The following is an 18,098-nucleotide window of genomic DNA, read 5'->3' as shown; positions in this document are numbered from 1 at the left end:
TGGCACCAAGCAAAGATTTGGGACAAGAAGGGCTTCTTCCTTCCTAGGCAAGGGGACCGCAAGCCATAAGCCTGTGGGGTTCCCCCAGTATTTTTTCCTGAAACCTCAGTGCCAACAACACGGGTTGCTTTTTAATTAACCGTGTCCCACATGCACCAGGGCTGCGTTTGAGGGGAAAGGCAGGCAGAAGGCAGAGCCGTGCTCCCAGGAGCGTCCACACCATGGGAAGTGCCCCAGGTCTCACATCCCCGACACCCCCAGCCCCAGCAGACCAGGGTCCTGTGGTCCATGAGATCCATTCAGCACCCACCAGAGACATGCTGGAGCTCATAAAGATAGTGCCAACACACTTAAGTTTGAGTTTTTCACCTGTAACTGCATTTTTTTCCCCTCTGTCCTTGCAAGGAGCTGTTGCTGCCTTGGGAATCCCTCTGCTCCAGAGGGAGAATGGATATTTTTATGGAAAATCAGTCACGGCAAAGCAAACCAGGCATGAGAGATGGACCAGGAGGCAGGCACGTCTCCTCTTACCTCGTCAAACCTGGCCTCGTCCTCGCAGCTTTCCAGCACTCGGGTGTAGAAGGAGAGCCCTGCAGAGGGGACGAGGAGACACGGGTTGGTTGTGAGCAGGGCGACGGGGAAGGAAGCCTCTGTGCTGAGCCTTTGGGGTGGCTGCTGAGATCGGCTTCCCCAGGGAATCGTAGGATCACTTAGGTTTAAAAGACCTCTGAGACCATCAGGTCCAGCCATTCACCCAGCACTGCCAGGGCTACCACGAAACCACGTCCCGGGAGCCCCAGCCTGGTGTTTTTGGCTGCCCTCGTGGGATAACCTCACCCCTCCATCCCCAAACCGATATTTCTACTTAATATCCACTTTATAACATTGCCTCTTGTGGTGTTATGAAAATGCTAATAATATCTCACTGAATCAAATTGAGTTTTTTTTTTTTTTTCCTTCCTGGGTAATTAAAGCTGCCTCAGGGCAGGTGCTTTGGGCCAGACCTGCACAGGCAGCCCCTGGAGGCCAGGGCACCCCCCTCCCACTGTGCCACCAACTTCATTTTACCAAAATTGAGACATCCTGCGGGCACTGCTCTTTGCAGGGAATGCCCCATCCCATAGCTGGGCCCTTTCGGATTTAATCGTTACCTAAGGAGAGCCAGAAAATCCCTTTGCCAGGTGCTGGAAGCAAAGCCAGAAGGTGCACCACACATCCCAAACCACCCTCCCAGTCCCCTGCCATGAATCTTTCCACCCACAAATGCGGGATTTTCTCACACAGCCAGCTCCACCTGCAGGACCAGGGATGGAGCCACCAGGAGCCAGACCCTAAAAGTCCCCAGCTATGGGGTCAGGCACCGTGTGTCGGTGCAGGCAGCACCTAAGCACTGCTGTGGGCTCCCACGGGGGGTGCTGAGCATCCCCATGCACACCAAGATACCAGACCAGGGTAATGAGACGTGCACAGGTCGGGGGGGGGCAATCAGCCACCGGTGGGCACATGCAGGTTGGAGAAGAAACTCCACCCAAGGTGGACTATCTGCCACCCGCCCTATGTGACCTGAGAGCAGGTATTACAGCGAGTGAATGTGGTGGGAGCCCCTGCCCTATGCCCAGCCAGGAATTGTTTCATTAAAGTGATGCCATCAGCCACGGTGCCTGGTGTGCTGCGGGGTCTCTGGCTGGTCTCTCATTTACACGCAGCTAATCCAAAGACCTCGCTAAGCTCTTCTCCAACTCCTGTGATCGATTAGCTGACAAGCTGTCTGATTGCACCAGGTCTAAGGGAAAACACTGCGCTAGGGGCAGACCTGTCTCCAGCAGGGGACCAGCACAGCCCTGGGTGCACAACAGCATGAGGAGGGCAGGGAAACATCCTGCACCCTGCACAGGGGTCTGGGATGCTGCTGTCCCACTGCAGCCCTGGAAAAGCTCAGATCCTGCTGGGAGACGGGAGCTGCCCCCACAAAATGAGCAGGATGGGGAAAATTCACCAGTGGACACCTCCGGTGTTCCCACTCCCATCGTGCTTGTTTGTGCTCCAGCCCCTGGACATTTTTCCACTCTTCCCTTGAAGCCAGTTTGCAGTGCAAAGATTTGCTTAAAAGCCCAAATTAGCTCACTTCTGAGTCCTCCCTGCAGAATAAAGAGGTGGGAAGCTGGAAAGCTGCACAGGCAGCAGACGTGGGGCTGTGCAGACCCCTGTGAGCCAGCCTGGAGCACGCACAGGGCACCGACAGCGTGATGGAGTTCAGAACCAGCCCCACACCTCCTAAGAAAGCTGAGGGTCTCAAAAAGACGAGGGATTTTGGCTCACACACCCCGGTCCCCCAGGTACAGGTGGTACCCTGGGTGCCTGGTGAGTCAAGTCCCACGTTGTGATGGGAGGGGAGCCCCTGATGTTCGGGGTGGGATTTTGGCTGTCCCCTTCTCTCCTCCTGGGGAGACAAGTTGGCAGCTCCTCCTGCAACCGAGAGCAACAACCAGCTCCCGTCCTTGCCTCAGTTTCTCCTATTTGCTAAGCACAACCAGGGCAGCTGCTGGGTGCCTGGGGCCCCTGGTGGAAGGTGAGCAGCCCTGATCTGTTCCCCTCCCACGTCGGACCCTAATCGGAGCCCTTTTATCGGAGCTGTGATTTATTAATCTCCCCCTTGAGCTGGAGCCAAGCAGCATTTCAGAGCACAGCCCGCAGAAATGCACACAGCAGGCTGTCACACAGGGTCCGGCTCCTTCCTTAACTCTTTCCCCGCAAAAACTGGGGTCTAACGCTGCCTGTAGAGTCAACGGAGAGTGGCACAAGTCTCCTCCCTCAACTCCTGGGCACCAACCCCAGCTGCGCACCCGGGGATGCTCCCCCGGGGCTGACGCGAGGGTCACAGAACCCAGAATGATTGAGGCTGGAGGCACCCCTGGGTGCCCCTGTCCCCCCCCTGCCCCAGCAGGGTGCCCAGCCCCATGTCCCTGGGCTCGGGGAGCTCTCCAAGGAGCAGGCCCCGGCCCCTCTCTGGACAGCACCAACATTGCTGGCCCCAGCCCAGCACAGGGCTGGGAAGCCAACAGGACACCAATAACACAACGTCCCCACACCATCACCCTGCTCCCCATCGATCCTAAATTACCACGGGGCAAGGAGCCGGGCAAGCATCCACAAAGCCCACTGAGAAATGACCACGAGGTGAGCACATGAGCCTGTCCAAGCCCCCGGGGCTGCCAACACGTCTGGTTTGAGGCTCTGACTTCCGAACAGCAACCAGCAGCTCAGCTTGCCAAAGGACTGGGCACTGCTTCTCTCCTTGCTCCTTCCCACCGTGTGCTGCCACCCAGCTCTGGTCCAATGCCAGGGAGCTCCAGCTGATGGGGCAAATCCTCCTTCCTGCCTTACAGCTGGCAGAGCTCTTGAACAAGGGGTGTCTGGGGGAGATCACCTTCCTACAACGATCGCACTGCTCCTGTATCATGGCAGAGCGATAGCTCCGGTCCGTCCATCCTGAGCAGGGCTCTGCAGCCCCACACAAGAAGGACCTGTCCCAGGTTCGTGCCCCACGTTAGCCAGCACCCCCAGCCCCATGCTCTCCTGCAGCAGAGAGCCATGCTGTGCTGCATCCACAAAACACCCACAGCGTCTGCCCCCAGACACCCCTGTAAGCAGGGCAGGCACCGAGCGGTCTCCTCTTGTCCCCTTTGGAGACCACGAGCAGTTTGGGGCAGGATTTGGGGCTGGGTGTCCTGGATGGCACTAACATGCCACAAACAGGGCGCTTCAAGCCGCGGGGCCCTTCATGGGCAAGGCTTGCTGCAGCTTCTGGCACAGACTGAGTGGCACAGGAGGGAATGGGACCAAAGCTCCTCCACCCGCTGGGCGAGGAAAGGGGGCCGGTCCTGCCCCAGCCGTGATGGGGATCACTCCCTAACCCGCTGCTGCCCTTTTAGCCATGGGGTTTTGCCAGCCACAACCTCAGGATCCAGCCCTGCTGGGTCTGGCTGCCAAGAGCTTCTCCTCCAGGGCTGAGCTTGCAGAGAACAGCAGCAGCTGGTGTCCTGGCCACGGACCCTGCGCTGCCCAGGAGGAGCTGGGGAAAAATCATCCCCAGCTGCACACAGCAGTGAGATGGGCAGCACGAGACCAAGTCCCCTCTGCGCACAGAGGCTGAGTGCAGCAGGCTACCAGGAAAACATCTCCTAACCTCCTCAGCCACGACACCGAATTTCTTAGAGGCAAAGAAACGCCCACGAGGAGCCCAGCTGGTGGCTCAGCACCACGGGGAAGGAAGCGGGGCCGTGAGGTTTGGTGTCATCCTGCCTGGAGCCAGCGCTGCCCGGCGTGACAGCGGTGGCAATCCTGCACTGTGCAGGGAAATAGGAATGGGAACATGGGATGGGGACAAGGAAGCATCTCCAAGTGGGAGCATTTTGAGGCTGGGACCATCCTGGGCTTCTCCATCGGTCCAAGGTGCAACCTGTTCCCAAGGGTTATCCCTGTGCTGATTCTGGGAGGCAGAGACCATACAGGAGTGGCTGTGCTGAGGGCACAGACCCCTGGGGAGGTTTGGCTCCTTTTTCAGCCCCCTAGGAAGGCTTTGGGGCTGGAGGGGACCTGAGCAGAACCAAAGCTGCAGCCTCAGAAGAAATCCCAGCACACGGCGGGTCCTGGAGCCAGGCAAGTTCCTCTCCCAGCCCTTCTGGTGACACTGCCCTGGTGGCACCACTTTGCCACCCGAGCAGTAGCCCTGACCCTAAAAGGGGCCCAGCTCCCCCCAACCATCCCCTGAGAAGTGGGGTTCACCACCCTAGGACTTCCCCCCCCCCCCCCCATTCCCCTCCCCAGGGCAGCAGGGATGGGGGGACAGCTCTACAAGGGGGCTCACACCCCCTCGGGGAGGGCTGTGCGACCCCCTAGGTGCACCCACGATGGGGAAACTGAGGCAGGGGCACCCGGGCACAGCCCACGGCGGGACCTCCCCCCAAAATCCGCCTCCCGCAGCCCCCTCCCCGCTACCTCGGAAAGCCGCCTTGGCGATGCGGTCGGCTCTGCCGCGGAGGCCGGAGACGGTGCGGAGCTGGAGCTGCAGAGCCATGGGGTGCGGAGCGGGGAGATGCGCGGGGCGATGCGCGGCGGCTCTCCACCGGGAGATGCGCGGGGAGATGCGCGGGGTGCGGAGCGGTGCGCCCGGAGATGCGCGGGGAGGTGCGCGGGGAGATGCGCGGGGGTCTCCACCGGGAGATGTGCGGGGAGATGCGCGGGGTGCGGAGCGATGCGCCGGGAGGTGCGCGGGGAGGTGCGCGGGGCTGTGCGGGGAGATGCGCGGGGGTCTCCACCAGGAGATGCGCCGGGAGATGCGCGGGGCTCTGCGCGGTGCCGTGCGCGGTGCTTGGTGTGGTGCGGTGCCCCCTCTCCCTCCCCAGCGCCGAATTAATCCCTTTATTCAGCCGCGGCCCCGCCTGCCCGCCCCTCCCCGGGGCTGGAGGTGGTTGGGGGGGCGGGATGCAGGAACCAGCCCCAGACCCCCCCACACCAATCTCCCAGTGGGGAAACTGAGGCAGGGCTCCCCCCCACTGCGAGGCACCTCCCCGGGTGTGCTGCTGGCTGGGGGGGTAGAATAAATGCGTGTTCCCCCTCCCCTGCCCCAGGCATGTCACGGGAGGGGGACATGGTGCCTGGGAGGACCTGAGCTCATGTCCCACCGCCCAGGACCACCATGGGGACATGGGGTGCGTGGGGACCCCGCTGCTCTCAGCATCTCCTGGGGTGGGGAGCAAGCGATGGGGGGGCTGAGATCCATCCCCCCGCCTGTGCCAGCCCCCGGGGGTGGGGGGTCAGGCTCAGAGCCCCCCCAGGGGCAGCAACAGGGGCGCTGGACCTCGGCCCTCCAGCTGGTCCGGGTTGGGGCCAGAGGTTGGTGGAGATGCTGGGAGCTCCTGCACCGCTCTGCAGCCTGCACTCGTCGTGCTCTGAGCCTCAAAACGGGGGGGGAGGGTCAAGACATAAATAACAGCTTTAAAATGTGGGCTTGTGAAGAGGAAGAGCACAGAGATGGGGGCTGTGAGCCTCACGTCTTGCTTTCCTGCTTGGACACCTCCCAGAAAAATACTACTGTGGTGGAGAGCGAACCCATGAGGGATTTAGTGTCACCAGAGAGAGACAAGGGAGGGTGCAGCCTTCATAAATGGGTAATAAAGCCCTGGAAATAGGGCACCTGGTTCCATCCAACAACATTTTTTGGTTCCTTTTTGGTCCTTCTCGGCAGGGCTGCGCAGGCTGCTGCTGCTTTTGCAGCCCCTTTCCCCCCTCTGCCTTCGCTCTTGCTAAAATGCTGGAGGCTGGGGGCAACGAGGGTTTCTCTGGGGTTTGTCCTGATCATCCAGAGGAGCTCTCATGGGTTTTGGCATGAGTTTTACCCTGCAGGTGCTTGGCTCTGCCCTGACGTGTGGCCAACAAGCAGCTGGATGAACGTCAGCCCCTGGATTCCTCCAAATCAGATCCGGAGAGACCCAGCGGTGTGAAACCTCCCACTGGTACCACTCATCCATTCTGGAGATCCAGCAGAAGATGTCCTCGCCTTTATCTCCCCCAGCTCCACTTCTCAAATTCTATTTGAGAGCAAGCAAATTACACCAGTGCTTCAGGCAGTCACTGTCAGAGCAACCCACGTTGCCCCAAAAGCACCGGCACCACGGAGAACACGGAGAGCACCTCCTGCACCACGGAGCTGAGTTTAACCTCCCCCCAGCACCAGAAAGCAGATATCTGAGTGATCTTTAAAGAAGGACCTGGCTGGAGGCAAACCCACATTGCTCAGGGTTTGGTAGGACCCTGGTCAGTGGTGACCGAGACCCCGGGCACGTGCTTGGCTTTGGTGGGTTGCAGCCTGCGGAGAGGGGCCGGGGGCTGCTCCTTGGAGAGCTCCCCGAGCCCAGGGACGTGGGGCTGGGCACCCTGCTGGGGCAGGGGGGGACGGGGCACCCAGGGGTGCCCCCAGCCCCAGCCATCCTGAGGGCTGGGGTCTGTAGGAGCCCCACGGGTGTGCAAATACCCCCCGTGGGTCTTCTGGATGGAGCTGCACCCTGGTCACGTCCCTGCACAAACTCTGCCGGTGCCTGTCTGCTCGTAGCTAAAGAGGCCCGGTGCTTTTTTTAGACGGGAGAATATCTCCACCTGCACTGCTGGTGATTTATCTACCCATTATACAATTAAATGGGATAATGAAGGTGAGCAGGAACAACGCAGGAACCCAATTTCAAGCCAAGCCAACACGCGGGTCCCCGAAGCACGGCACACCCGAAGCGTTCCCCCAGCTGGATGTGATCAGCAGAGCGAGGTGAGAAAATGCCCTTCATAAACACAAATCTCGATTTTCACAACGTCTCTGCAATTTTCACATCGCTGCACGTGAATAAAATCCCACACCCACCTCTGAATCACTGCTGATTGTTCCTATTTACTATGGGTTTACACCAAAGGCAAGGGGAAAGCACAGCTTGCCAGGGCAGGATCAGGCCTTAGCTAGACCCTCTGCGTGCACCTCCCACGGCACCAGTATCCCATCAAAGTAAGCCCAATCCAATCACCCATCCCAAAACAATGGCCTTATGATGATGCTACAAGACTTCACGTCCAAAATTAATGAAATTTTCTCTTCTTAACTCTTTTTCTCTTTTTTTTTTCCAGCTCTTTTCCTCCTACGCTCGGAGAAATCATATCAACCTCCCCATTTGTCAAACCGCTGAGATCCTTTATATTAATTACAGAAAGTTTCTATTTTTTTTTTTTTTTTGTATGTTTTTCGTTTCCCTGATTTTGTGGGCAGCGCCAGCTCGTCGGAGAGCCGGAGAGGGGCATCGTGCTGGGGACTGAGCTGGGAACCAGGAACCTCTGGGACAGGCTCCAAGCCAGTGCTACCGGGCTGCCCGTGTATTATTCAGGGGCTGTGTGTGAACACGCATAGAGGCAGATTTTTCATGTGTTAGGTTTCTTTTTCCATGGCATGTGGGGTGCTGCCTGAAGTCCCAGCAGCTCCACAGCCCGAGCAGCCCCAGCTCCAAGCTGCTGCTCAGCCTGGAGGAGGCAAAGAGCTCCTTCCAGGGCTGTACCCAGACCTACAGCACAAAGAGCACACCCAAAGGAGCTGTCTCTGCTAAATAAGCTTCTCTAAATCTCCTTCTGATTGCTAGAAAGCCCCGAAGGATGCCTGAGCAATTCCCTTTTGTTGCCTCTGCCCTGCAAGCAGCTTGGGAGAGCTGCTCCCTGAGCCCCTGGGAGCAGGAATTTGGCATTTAACACATCCAGAAGTCCTGGGAGTGCTTCATCCTGCTGGATGGGGACACAGGGGATGGAGATGTGCTCGCATAGCCCAGCCCATGGCTTTTCACCCCGCCGCAGGCTCACCTCGCCGCTGGGACGAGCATTAATGCAGCTCTGGCCGATGGGCTCCTCTCAGACACAGAAACCACCCTTATCGGGGAGCTCCTGAGCTGGCACAAGCAGCAGCTTTGTGCGAGGATAGAGAAGATTTCATTTTCCAGTGGGTGATTTTGCTGAGAGAGCCATCGCCTGCCCTTTTCCTGCAGGGTCTTTATTCCATCGCCGAAGCGCTGCAGGTTCCCCTGTCTGCCGAGCTCAGCAGCGGCTTCGGCTTCAAAACCTGGGGCGCCCTGCTCATCTCCACCAGCCACAGCCCTCTGGCTTCGGCAGCCGACATCCCAAACCCCACGGAATGGGAGCAGCAACCAAAACCACTTCTCCATCGCCTGCTGCTGCTGGGGACAGGCCAGCGAGGAGCAGAAGCGACCCTTGTGCAGCTCAGACCTTCCTCGGGCCAGCTCCACGCTGCCCAGACTCCGTCTTTCCCCATCCCTGCTCTTCCCAAACCCGACTCGCCTGCCGCAGGTCTCTCTGCACCAGCTGTGTCCCCCCCCCCTGCATCGAGTCTCTTGCATTTTGCAGGGTTTTTGGGATGCAACCGTCACGAGCGAGGCTTTGTGGGGTAACGCCGCACCACGGCATCATCTGCACTTCGGAGCGCTGTGGTGGGCGGCTCTGCACGCGCGCGCTGGTCTCGGAAGAAAGGGGAAAAATGCTGTGGAGGCAGTTTCTGTACATAAAGCAGAAGCGTGAGCAAACGCAAGGGCTTGCTAAGAAAGCGGGGGGTTGGGGGGGGGAAATGGAAAAAAAATCCATGTGGCCTTTTGCATCATTTTCCATTTACCTTCTTTCCTTCCCATGGTATCCTCCGAGACCGGCTGGAGAGCCGCGCTTGGACGCCAGGCAAGCTCCTCGCCCTTCCTTAAATGCCAGAGCTGATCCTGCTACTCGGCAGCCTCAGCACTGCAGCAGCTCTCTCCGTGGGGAGATTTTCCTTTTGTCTTTTCTTTTTTTTTTTTTTTTTTTTTTTTACGAATTCTGATATGGAGGTTTTCCCATTTTCTTGAACTCAGCACAACTAACAAACCCAGCTTTCCTAATCCATGCGCACTGCAGAGGAGCAGGCTGTGAGGACGCACGGTGCTTTTCCACGAGGTTTTACGTAGAAAACTCCTATGGGATGGATTGAACCATCCCCTCTTTCCACCAGTCCCATGCTGGATGAATCCACATTTCACTGGGAACCGGACAAGACAGCCACAAGATCTCGAGCATTTGGGTCATGAGCTGGCCAGGAGAGGTGGCCAGGACATCTCCAGAGCCAGAGCTGCAAATCCTAGCATGATGCAGGTGCTGGAAGGTCTCTGGATTTCTGTTTTGTTTTCTTTTTCTTTTTCTTTTCTTTTCTTTCTCTCCTTTTTTTTTAATTTAATTTAATTTATTTATTTTTTATTTGCAATATCTCAGACCTTTCAGATCAAGATTCAAATAAAGACCAGCCCCTCCAATTCCCGCGTGTCCCCAAGCTCAAGCGCTCATCCTTGCAAGCCTAATGGGATTTTTAAATTATTTTAACCGAATGTGCCTCTGTCTGTGTGTGCAACTGTTGTCTGCATTGGTTCCACGCAGGCGATTCACCCTTCCCAAAGCTTTTGGGGGGCAGGTCCCCAGTTAGCTTCCCCGGGCGGGAAAAGATCCCACGGTTCCCCTTTCACAAAGGAGCTGCCTAAAGCAAAACAACCCCCCCCCCCAAAAAAAAAAAAAAAAAAAAAAAATAAAAAATGGAAATATGGGGGCTTTTCTTGCAGAGGGTGGGTTGAGGGGTGCAGGGGTTGGTGGGGGGGTGCAGGCAATGGTGCCGGGGGGTGCAGGCAGTGGCAGCAGGCGATGCTCACGGGTGGGTGCTGTGGGGTACAGGGGGTGTCAGGGTGCTGGGGGTGTAGGGGTGTGCAGGAAGGTCTGGGGGAGATTGCGCTGGGCTCCCCCCGTTGCCTGGTGTTGGTGTTTGTGACGTGGCTGGGGCGGGCAGGGCAGAACGGGAGGGATCCAGGTCGGGCTGTGGGCACCTGCGGCAGGTAAAGGCTGCACCCTGCGTGGATCCTGCACCCCACATGGATCCTGCACCCTGCAACAACCCTGTACCCTGCCCCAGGGATCCAGCACCCTGCAGGGACCCTGCACCCTGCATGGATCCTGCACCCTGTCCCGGGGATCCTGGACACTGCATGGATCCTGCACCCTGCCCTCTCCACCCTGCACAGATCCTACGCTTGGTCAGCGTGGGCTGTGTCCACAGAAACCGCACTCTCGGTGGCAGCTTTTGGGGCTTCTCTTCTGCCCTCCTGCGTGGCAAATCCAACCCCGGGGCTGTGCCGTCAGCTTGGGTTTGGCCCCGAAGCGCTGAGCACATCCCAAGGGATCGGGTACCGCGAGAGGGCTCTTGCTGGGGAATGAGCTGCTCAGTCCTCTTGTAACTGCCTTTGGCAGAGGCTGTGCTCCCTGCTGAAACACTGCCGGGTCCCGGGGGGAGATCGGGGGCTTTTCCCCACGGATCCTAAACATCCCCCAGCCCTGCGAGCAGCACCGAGCTCCTGCTTGTCCTCTCTCTGCCCCCTGGCCCCTTCCCATCCCCAAGTGGCTTCTCCCCACCTTCTCTTGCTCTCTTCCACCTCTGCCTTTGTTTTCTATAAGCAAAGAATGCCGCTGCAGTCAGGGCTTGTCCAAATTACTGCAAGATGTCTCAGCACCCCTGGTATCCCCCTGCCCACGATCTCTGGCTAGCAGGGCTACGTGCCCGGCTGGCAGTGATCTGCTGCTTCTCCCTGAGCACGTCTGCCTTCTAGGCAGAGCTGTGGCTGTAGGGTACATATATATATATAAATAATTTTCCTCGGCTCGTTTGAGAGCATCATTCTGTGGCCCAGCACCCTGTTGGCAGCCCCCTGCTGGCTTGTGGCTGAAGGACTCTCGGTGCTTTAACCCTGGGGCAGATTTGCTGCCAGATCTCTCCCGTTCCTTTTCTCCCGGCTGCTCTGGCAAACACCAAACTGCAGCCACGCTGCAGGCAAAAACAAGGAAAAGCCCCCCCTGGGCAAGCAGCATCCACCTAACAGCGAGGTCTGGATTAACGACCTGGTGAAAGCTCACCTGGGTCCCCGATGAGCAGAGCTGTGGTGCTGCATCTTGCTCCAATATGAGCAAAGGGATTGGTTTTGGTGTGCAGATCAGGAAGGGTTTTCCTGGGAAAGCTGCTCTGTGTGCAACAAGAGGTGCTGTGCAACACCTGAAAGCCTGATTTCAGGTCCTGTGCAGAGCCTGCGTAAAGAAGTGGCTTCCCCTGGCCCTGTGAAATGGGCACACCAGGATTTTTGGGAGCGCTGCTGGCACACAGCCTTAGCAGTGAGCTGCAGGGAGGGCGAGGATGTAGAGGATGCATTTCCATCTTCTGGGCAAACACACGGGGAATCCTATGGACCCTTTGGGGCAGCCGAAAGGGAAACACACTTTTTGAACAATTATTGTTAGTGGTAACTGGATTCGCAGCTGTGAGCATGCAAAGGGCTCAGGGACCTTCCAAATAATGGCTTTGTGGGTGGAAGAAGTGGCAGAAATGGGTACGTGCAGCCCTTCCCTGCCTGCAGACCCTGTCACCATGTCCTGGTGACTTGGGGGGTGAGGAAGGCAAGGAAGGATGCTCACCGGGGGAAATCCGACCAGGTGTTTCCCACGCAGGTGTGGAAGGCCCATCATCCTGCACACCCCCGGACCACCACCATGACGCAGCCGCGGAGCCCCCAGCCCCCTGCTCCCTACCCGGAGGAGGTGCCCCGCACCCCGCTGCGCACCCGCTTCGACCTGGATGGTGGCCGAGCCCTGGAGCTGGGCAGGTTTTACCAGGTGGGGACGGGGACGGTGATGAGGGACAAAGATGATGTCCCCTCCTCTGCTGCCTGCACGCAACGGGCTCCATCCCCCAGACCCGTGCAGGGGCAGCGGGCAGGGATGGCACCGCAGCACCCGAATTGGGAGCGCAGGCAGCCTGAGCACCCCGGGGTGCTCACAGAGCTGAAACAAGCCCCGGGTGTTTCAGCCCAAGCATTGCTCTTGTATTTGCATGGCAGCGTGTGCTGTGCGTGGCTGCTGCAGGCGGGCAGCCGGAGCTTGCATTGCTCCCATCTCTGGGTGTTTATTTTTTGGGAGGTTTTGAATGCAACAGGGACTGTCGGATGTCCATCATCCCACAGGCAGGGACTTGTGTGCACAACACCAGGCATAAATCAGCGCCCAAGAGGCAGCACTGCTCTGTTAGGGGGTGGAGGTGACAGCGGTGGGCTTGCAAAGGAAAAGAACCCCCCATAAAATCCTGGTGCAATAAGGTCTGGGGGGCTGCACCGGGGAGAGGTGCCTATTGCTTGCCCAGACCCCTGCACGATTTCGCCTTTGAGCGCAGCTGGCCCAGCAGCACCGCGAGTTTTACCAGGACAAGACTGGGACGCTTTACCCCGTCCCCTACTTTGTGCTGCCCGTGAAGGAGAAGGAGAGAGACCCGCACCCGCTGAACCTGTGAGTACCCAGGGGGCACCCCAGGACACAGCAGCACCCGGTGGCCCAGCCGGGGCTGTGGAACCGAGCCTGAGGGGTGTGGGGAGAGCCAGCCCCACACCTGGTCCAGGCAGAGCTGGGGGTCCGCTGCTCAGCTGCACCAGCCCCCCGCCAAGCAGCTACCTCCAAAATAGGGGCCCTGGAGATGAGAGGAGGCCAGAGAAGATGAAAGGCAAAACTCGCCCTCTGTTACTGCTCAAGCAGCGATTCGTGCTGCCGGCACCGGTCGGGGGGGCTCCTGGGCACCACAGGTCCCCCAGCCCCCGTGCCCATCCCCCCCCACCTCTCCTCGCCCCTCTCTGCTGGGTAGGTGATCGTGGCATCCCCCTTACCCCTTGTGGACAAACCCACCCCGCTCACTGCCTCTCCTTGGGGAGCCCTCGTTGTGCCCCTCCAGGTGAAGCTAGCCCCTGTTGGTGCGTAAAGGTACAAAGATTTAGGACAAACCTACTGCCTGCGAAGGCACAGCACCCTCCAGGCCCCTAGAGCCCCTGGGAGCATCAGCATGGACTGACCAAGCCTGGAAGCCCAAGAATCCCTTAAATTTTGTGTGTGGAGCTCCGAAGAGCTGCTTAACCCAGTGGTTAATAGGTAGGCATGGAGCGCTTTGCCCCCACGCTGCATGCTGTGCCCCTCTGGACTGGCCACCGCCGGGTTACCTGCCCTGTGCCACCTGAAATGAGGGCAGTGCACAGCGGTGAGGAGGGTGTCCTTCACCTCCCCGGTCCCATTTTGAGGAGGAGGAAAGAGTGGCAAGAGGAGGACAAAGAGGGGAGCAGCTGCTGCCAGGGCCGGGCACGCATCCTTCTCCCGGGGGTTCAGCTGGCAGAGCGCACGGCCAGCTCCTGCGCTGCTAAGGGTGGTGGAGACCAAAGCTGTGGGCAATGCCCGGTGCCTCCCTGCCTTCAGGACCTGCTGGCAGCTTTACCACTGGCCCTCAGAGACCAGAAATTCATTGCCCACCTGGTAACCTGGCGCCTTGCCCCCCGCAGCCCCCCGCTCAGCGGGAAGACGCGGTGGCATTTGCTGCGCGTGTCCCCGGAGAACCTGCGGACCTACCAGACCTTCCCCTCGGGCAAGAGGGTCACCTCCGAGGAGAGGGAGGTCCGCGACAGCTTCTTCGAGTACCGAGCGTGAGCCACAGCACCCAGGCTGCCCTCGGTGGCGAGGTGGTCTCCTGGATGGGGGAGGCAGAGCCATAAAATAAACGTAAAGCAGAGGGAGATGGTGCTGGATGGGGTCTGTGCGCACAGGGACTGCCCGGGGACCCTAAAGAGAGGGGGCAGCCACCCATGGGGGAGCTCCTCCTGCTGCTCCAGGCCATCAGAGGCTGGCAGGGATTGGGGACAGGCAGGGGATTAGCTTGGTGTGATGGGGTCACCGTCTGCCAGGCAAGGAGCCCCTGCGCTGCGCCGCTGCCCGGGGATCTGCTGGTGGGGGCGGGGGGACACCCAGGAGCCCACTCGGCTGGAGATCCACCAGAGGTGGTCGAGAGATGTGGCACGATGGGGGAAAACAGGCAGGTTTGGGAAGCAGAAATCATAAAATAAGGGAATCGTAGACTCATGGAATCGTGTAGGGTGGAGAAAACCTTCAAGTTCATCAAGTCCAACCATCAGCCTGGCCTTCCGAGTCCCATAGCGTCGTAGGGTGGGTTGGGTTGGAAGGGACCTTAAAGATCACCTCATTCCCATCATTAAACCATGTCCCCACGACCACGCATCTCTTAAACACCTCCAGGGATTGGGATGCCACCAGTGCCCTGGGCAGCCCGTGCCAGTCCCTCACCACCCTCTCCATGAAGAAATTCTGCCCAATATCCAATGTGAGCCTCCCCTGGGGCGATTTGAGACCACTTCCTAAAATCGTCGTGCTCAGGACTGCGGAATTCAGGGCCAGCAAGCCCCGGGGTGCTCTGCGGGGGGAGGCAGCTGGGAGGCTCCTGCTGTTGCTCGATGGTGCACGGTGCTGCGAGGGGCTGGGCACAGCCTTATCCCTGCTCCATTTCTGCAAAAAAAAAAAAACACACCACCTTTTCTGCTGTGACTTGGACGTGGGTGACACATTGCAGGGCAGTGCCACCCAGCTGTCCCCGGGGAGCAGCCCTGCAAGCGGTGCTCGTGTCCCAGGGGTGTCCCCTGGGCTCCCACAAGCCCTGCTCTGCTGCCACGTCCTCCCAGGGTCGGATTCTGCATGGGCTCAGGACGATGCTCGGCACATCCATACCAATATCCCAGGCCAAGCACTGTTCCCAGTGACCACTACGGAGCCAGCTCGGAAGGGGACATGCAACCCTCTGGGTGTGTGCGCATTTGAAAACCCAGAAATGTGTTTTTTTAGCAGTTTTTTATTGATTTTTTTTCCCACTCGCTGACATCTGAAGTGAAATAACCCTTTTAAAGCTCAGCACTCCCCCTGTGAGCTTGTGTCATCCCATTAGATGGGCTGATGGGGACCGACTGCTCCAGCACTCCAAAAGCTAATTTTAACACACCGAGGAAAGTTCTTGTGCATTTTAGTGCATTTCCAAAATCACCTTAAACTCCTCTTCACATTGTGCACGATTTTAGCACCTGCCAGCAGACACGATGAAGAAGGTCGCTTTGTGCCAGCGGTGCAAAGACCAGACACCAAGGGACATATGTTTCTTTGGAATATGAGAAAAAAAATTTGTTCGTGGCACCATTTTCACCATTTTTCCCAAACTCATTTTGCCTCCCTGGAGGGGCTTTCCACGGCCCTGCGAGACCCCTCTGCAGCTCCTCGCCCCCAGCCTGAGCCCCCCAGCATCACCCTCTGGGGACTTTGCAGCTCCCCGCACCTCAGAGGAAGGAAATCTCATCGTTTTTTGCCCTGGCCAACATTTCCAAGGCAGGTTCAGCCCCACGAACACCCTCCCGGCACGTGGAGACCCCACGGAGCTCGGTGCCCTGCAGGGTGCTTCCACGGGTGATATCTCGCCCTCTCCTCTTGGTTGTAGGAAATGTGGTCGTGGGATGCTCCTGGAAGCATTGGGGTGGGTCTGTGAGCCTTAAACCATGCTGGCAATTGCTGTGTGCAGCATGATGGAGCTGCTTCAGCAGATTTTTAACCCTTTTACCCTCTTCTCCCCAAGGCTCCGTGCAGCACCGGGAACACCTCTGCCTTCCCAGGGGCTGCCAGAGGTGCAGCCGGTCCTGGCGAGCCCCCAGACGCCAAGAGAAACGGGGGTGTTTGCAGCACACGAGCACTCAAACCCCTCCAAAGATGTTCACGGCCCTCGCAGCCTTATTTTAAGGGGGTTCGCGGGGTTTGTGGCTCATCCAGGCACAGAAAACGCAGTGCTTGCCACGGGTGGAGCACTTGCAACTCTCCCTAAAACAAGGCGCAAATTCAAGCAGCCTCAGGTTTCTACCCCAAAAAGGGTAGAAAAGGGTTTGTGCAAAAAAAAAAAATGCCCTCGTCCCTTGGCTCTGCATCTCTCGCAGCTCCCCAGAGGCTCGGAGCAGGGCTCGGTCTGGGATTTTCCCCCCGCTTCCCCCGTTAGAGGGCAGCGGAGCCCCGCAGGATGCGCGCACCAGGACCGGGGCCTGATCCGGATCGTGCCGCACCCCGGGGGTCCTGGGCTGGGCTCTGCCCGCTGGGTCCCGGTCTGGGTGCTGGGGGTCCTGTAATTGTATGGGATCTGCACTTTGTATGGGATCTGCACCTGTGTGGGACCTGCACTTGTATGGGACCTGCACCTTGTATGGGACCTGCACTTGTGTGGGACCTGCAATTGTATGGGACCTGCAATTGTATGGGACCTGCATTTGTATGGGACCTGCACTTTGTATGGGACCCGCACTTGTATGGGACCTGCACCTGTATGGGACCTGCACCTGTATGGGACCTGCACTTGTATGGGACCTGCACCTGTATGGGACCTGCACTTGTATGGGACCTGCATTTGTATGGGACCTGCACGTTGTATGGGACCTGCACTTGTATGGGACCTGCATTTGTATGGGAACTGCATTTGTATGGGACCTGCACTTGTATGGGACCTGCACCTGTATGGGACCTGCATTTGTATGGGACCTGCACCTGTATGGGACCTGCACTTTGTATGGGACCTGCACGTTGTATGGGACCTGCAATAGTATGGGACCTGCATTTGTATGGGACCTGCACTTGTATGGGACCTGCACTTGTATGGGACCTGCAATTGTATGGGACCTGCACTTGTATGGGACCTGCACGTTGTATGGGACCTGCATTTGTATGGGACCTGCACATTGTATGGGACCTGCACTTGTATGGGACCTGCATTTGTATGGGACCTGCACTTGTATGGGACCTGCACTTGTATGGGACCTGCATTTGTATGGGACCTGCAATTGTATGGGACCTGCACCTGTATGGGACCTGCACATTGTATGGGACCTGCACTTGTATGGGACCTGCACGTTGTATGGGACCTGCACTTGTATGGGACCTGCATTTGTATGGGACCTGCACTTGTATGGGACCTGCACATTGTATGGGACCTGCACTTGTATGGGACCTGCATTTGTATGGGACCTGCATTTGTATGGGACCTGCACCTGTATGGGACCTGCACATTGTATGGGACCTGCACTTGTATGGGACCTGCACTTGTATGGGACCTGCACTTGTATGGGACCTGCACTTGTATGGGACCTTCATGGGGCTGGGGCTGGAAGGAACTGGGTCCTTGCACCATCTGGGGACGGGGATGGCTTAGCTGTGTCTGGGATTAAAACCCATCACCCGAGCAAGGCTGCGGCATGTCTGCTGGCGCGGGGCGAAGGGGTTTTCCTCTGTGGTTCAGCGAGGCTGGCTGCCGTGATTTGCTGCTCCCGTGGCACTGGAAGGGGCACAGTGGGTTGTTGTGCCGTGATGGGGGCAGGAGGGAAGGGCAGCAGGCAGAAATAAAGGAATAAAGGGTTGGCGCATGCCCTCTGCGGCAAAAGCCAAGGGCAGGGGATGAAGATGGCCCTGAAACACCCTGAGAAGTTTGGGGCTCTTGGGTGAAAAATGTGTTCAAATCTTCAGGAGCCCTTCAGGAGTCAGCCCTCAGGAGCCACGAGGAACCTGCTGGGGGCTGCACTGTGAGGAGGAGCTGCTGGGCCTGGGGTGCCCTAATGGGGAGC

General features: G+C 58.2%; 2 protein-coding genes across 4 annotated transcripts in view; one reads left to right on the top strand and one right to left on the bottom strand.

Annotated features, from left to right (window-relative positions):
* The window catches only part of OTOF (otoferlin), a 76,607-nt gene extending 71,530 nt beyond the window's left edge, over positions 1-5,077 (bottom strand). For all 3 annotated transcript variants that reach the window (XM_035563601.1, XM_035563600.1, XM_035563602.1), the window contains exons 1-2: positions 4,999-5,077; positions 532-590 (exon numbers count right to left, since the gene is read on the bottom strand). In XM_035563601.1, the coding sequence (XP_035419494.1) occupies positions 532-590; positions 4,999-5,077 (138 nt within the window). The remainder of the gene's footprint in view (positions 1-531; positions 591-4,998) is intronic.
* A 7,058-nt stretch (positions 5,078-12,135) lies between these two features.
* On the top strand, positions 12,136-14,100 carry FAM166C (family with sequence similarity 166 member C). Its single transcript, XM_035563651.1, has 3 exons — positions 12,136-12,258; positions 12,812-12,924; positions 13,956-14,100. Exons 1-3 carry the CDS (start codon positions 12,136-12,138, stop codon positions 14,098-14,100), a joined length of 381 nt encoding a protein of 126 aa, XP_035419544.1.
* The last annotated feature ends 3,998 nt before the right edge of the window (positions 14,101-18,098 follow it).

Source organism: Cygnus atratus, chromosome 3, assembly GCF_013377495.2.
Source record: "Cygnus atratus isolate AKBS03 ecotype Queensland, Australia chromosome 3, CAtr_DNAZoo_HiC_assembly, whole genome shotgun sequence".
NCBI lineage: Eukaryota > Metazoa > Chordata > Aves > Anseriformes > Anatidae > Cygnus > Cygnus atratus.
The sequence above is the reverse complement of the archived record's forward strand: the minus strand, read 5'-3'. Positions and strand labels throughout refer to the sequence as shown.

Excerpts from the sequence above, each read along its gene's own strand:
- FAM166C (XM_035563651.1), top strand. The coding sequence starts at position 12,136 with ATGACGCAGCCGCGGAGCCCCCAGCCCCCTGCTCCCTACCCGGAGGAG. Across the intron at positions 12,259-12,811 it reads AGCTGGGCAGGTTTTACCAG|CTGGCCCAGCAGCACCGCGA; the intron begins GTGGGGACGGGG and ends CTTTGAGCGCAG. Across the intron at positions 12,925-13,955 it reads GACCCGCACCCGCTGAACCT|CCCCCCGCTCAGCGGGAAGA; the intron begins GTGAGTACCCAG and ends TGCCCCCCGCAG.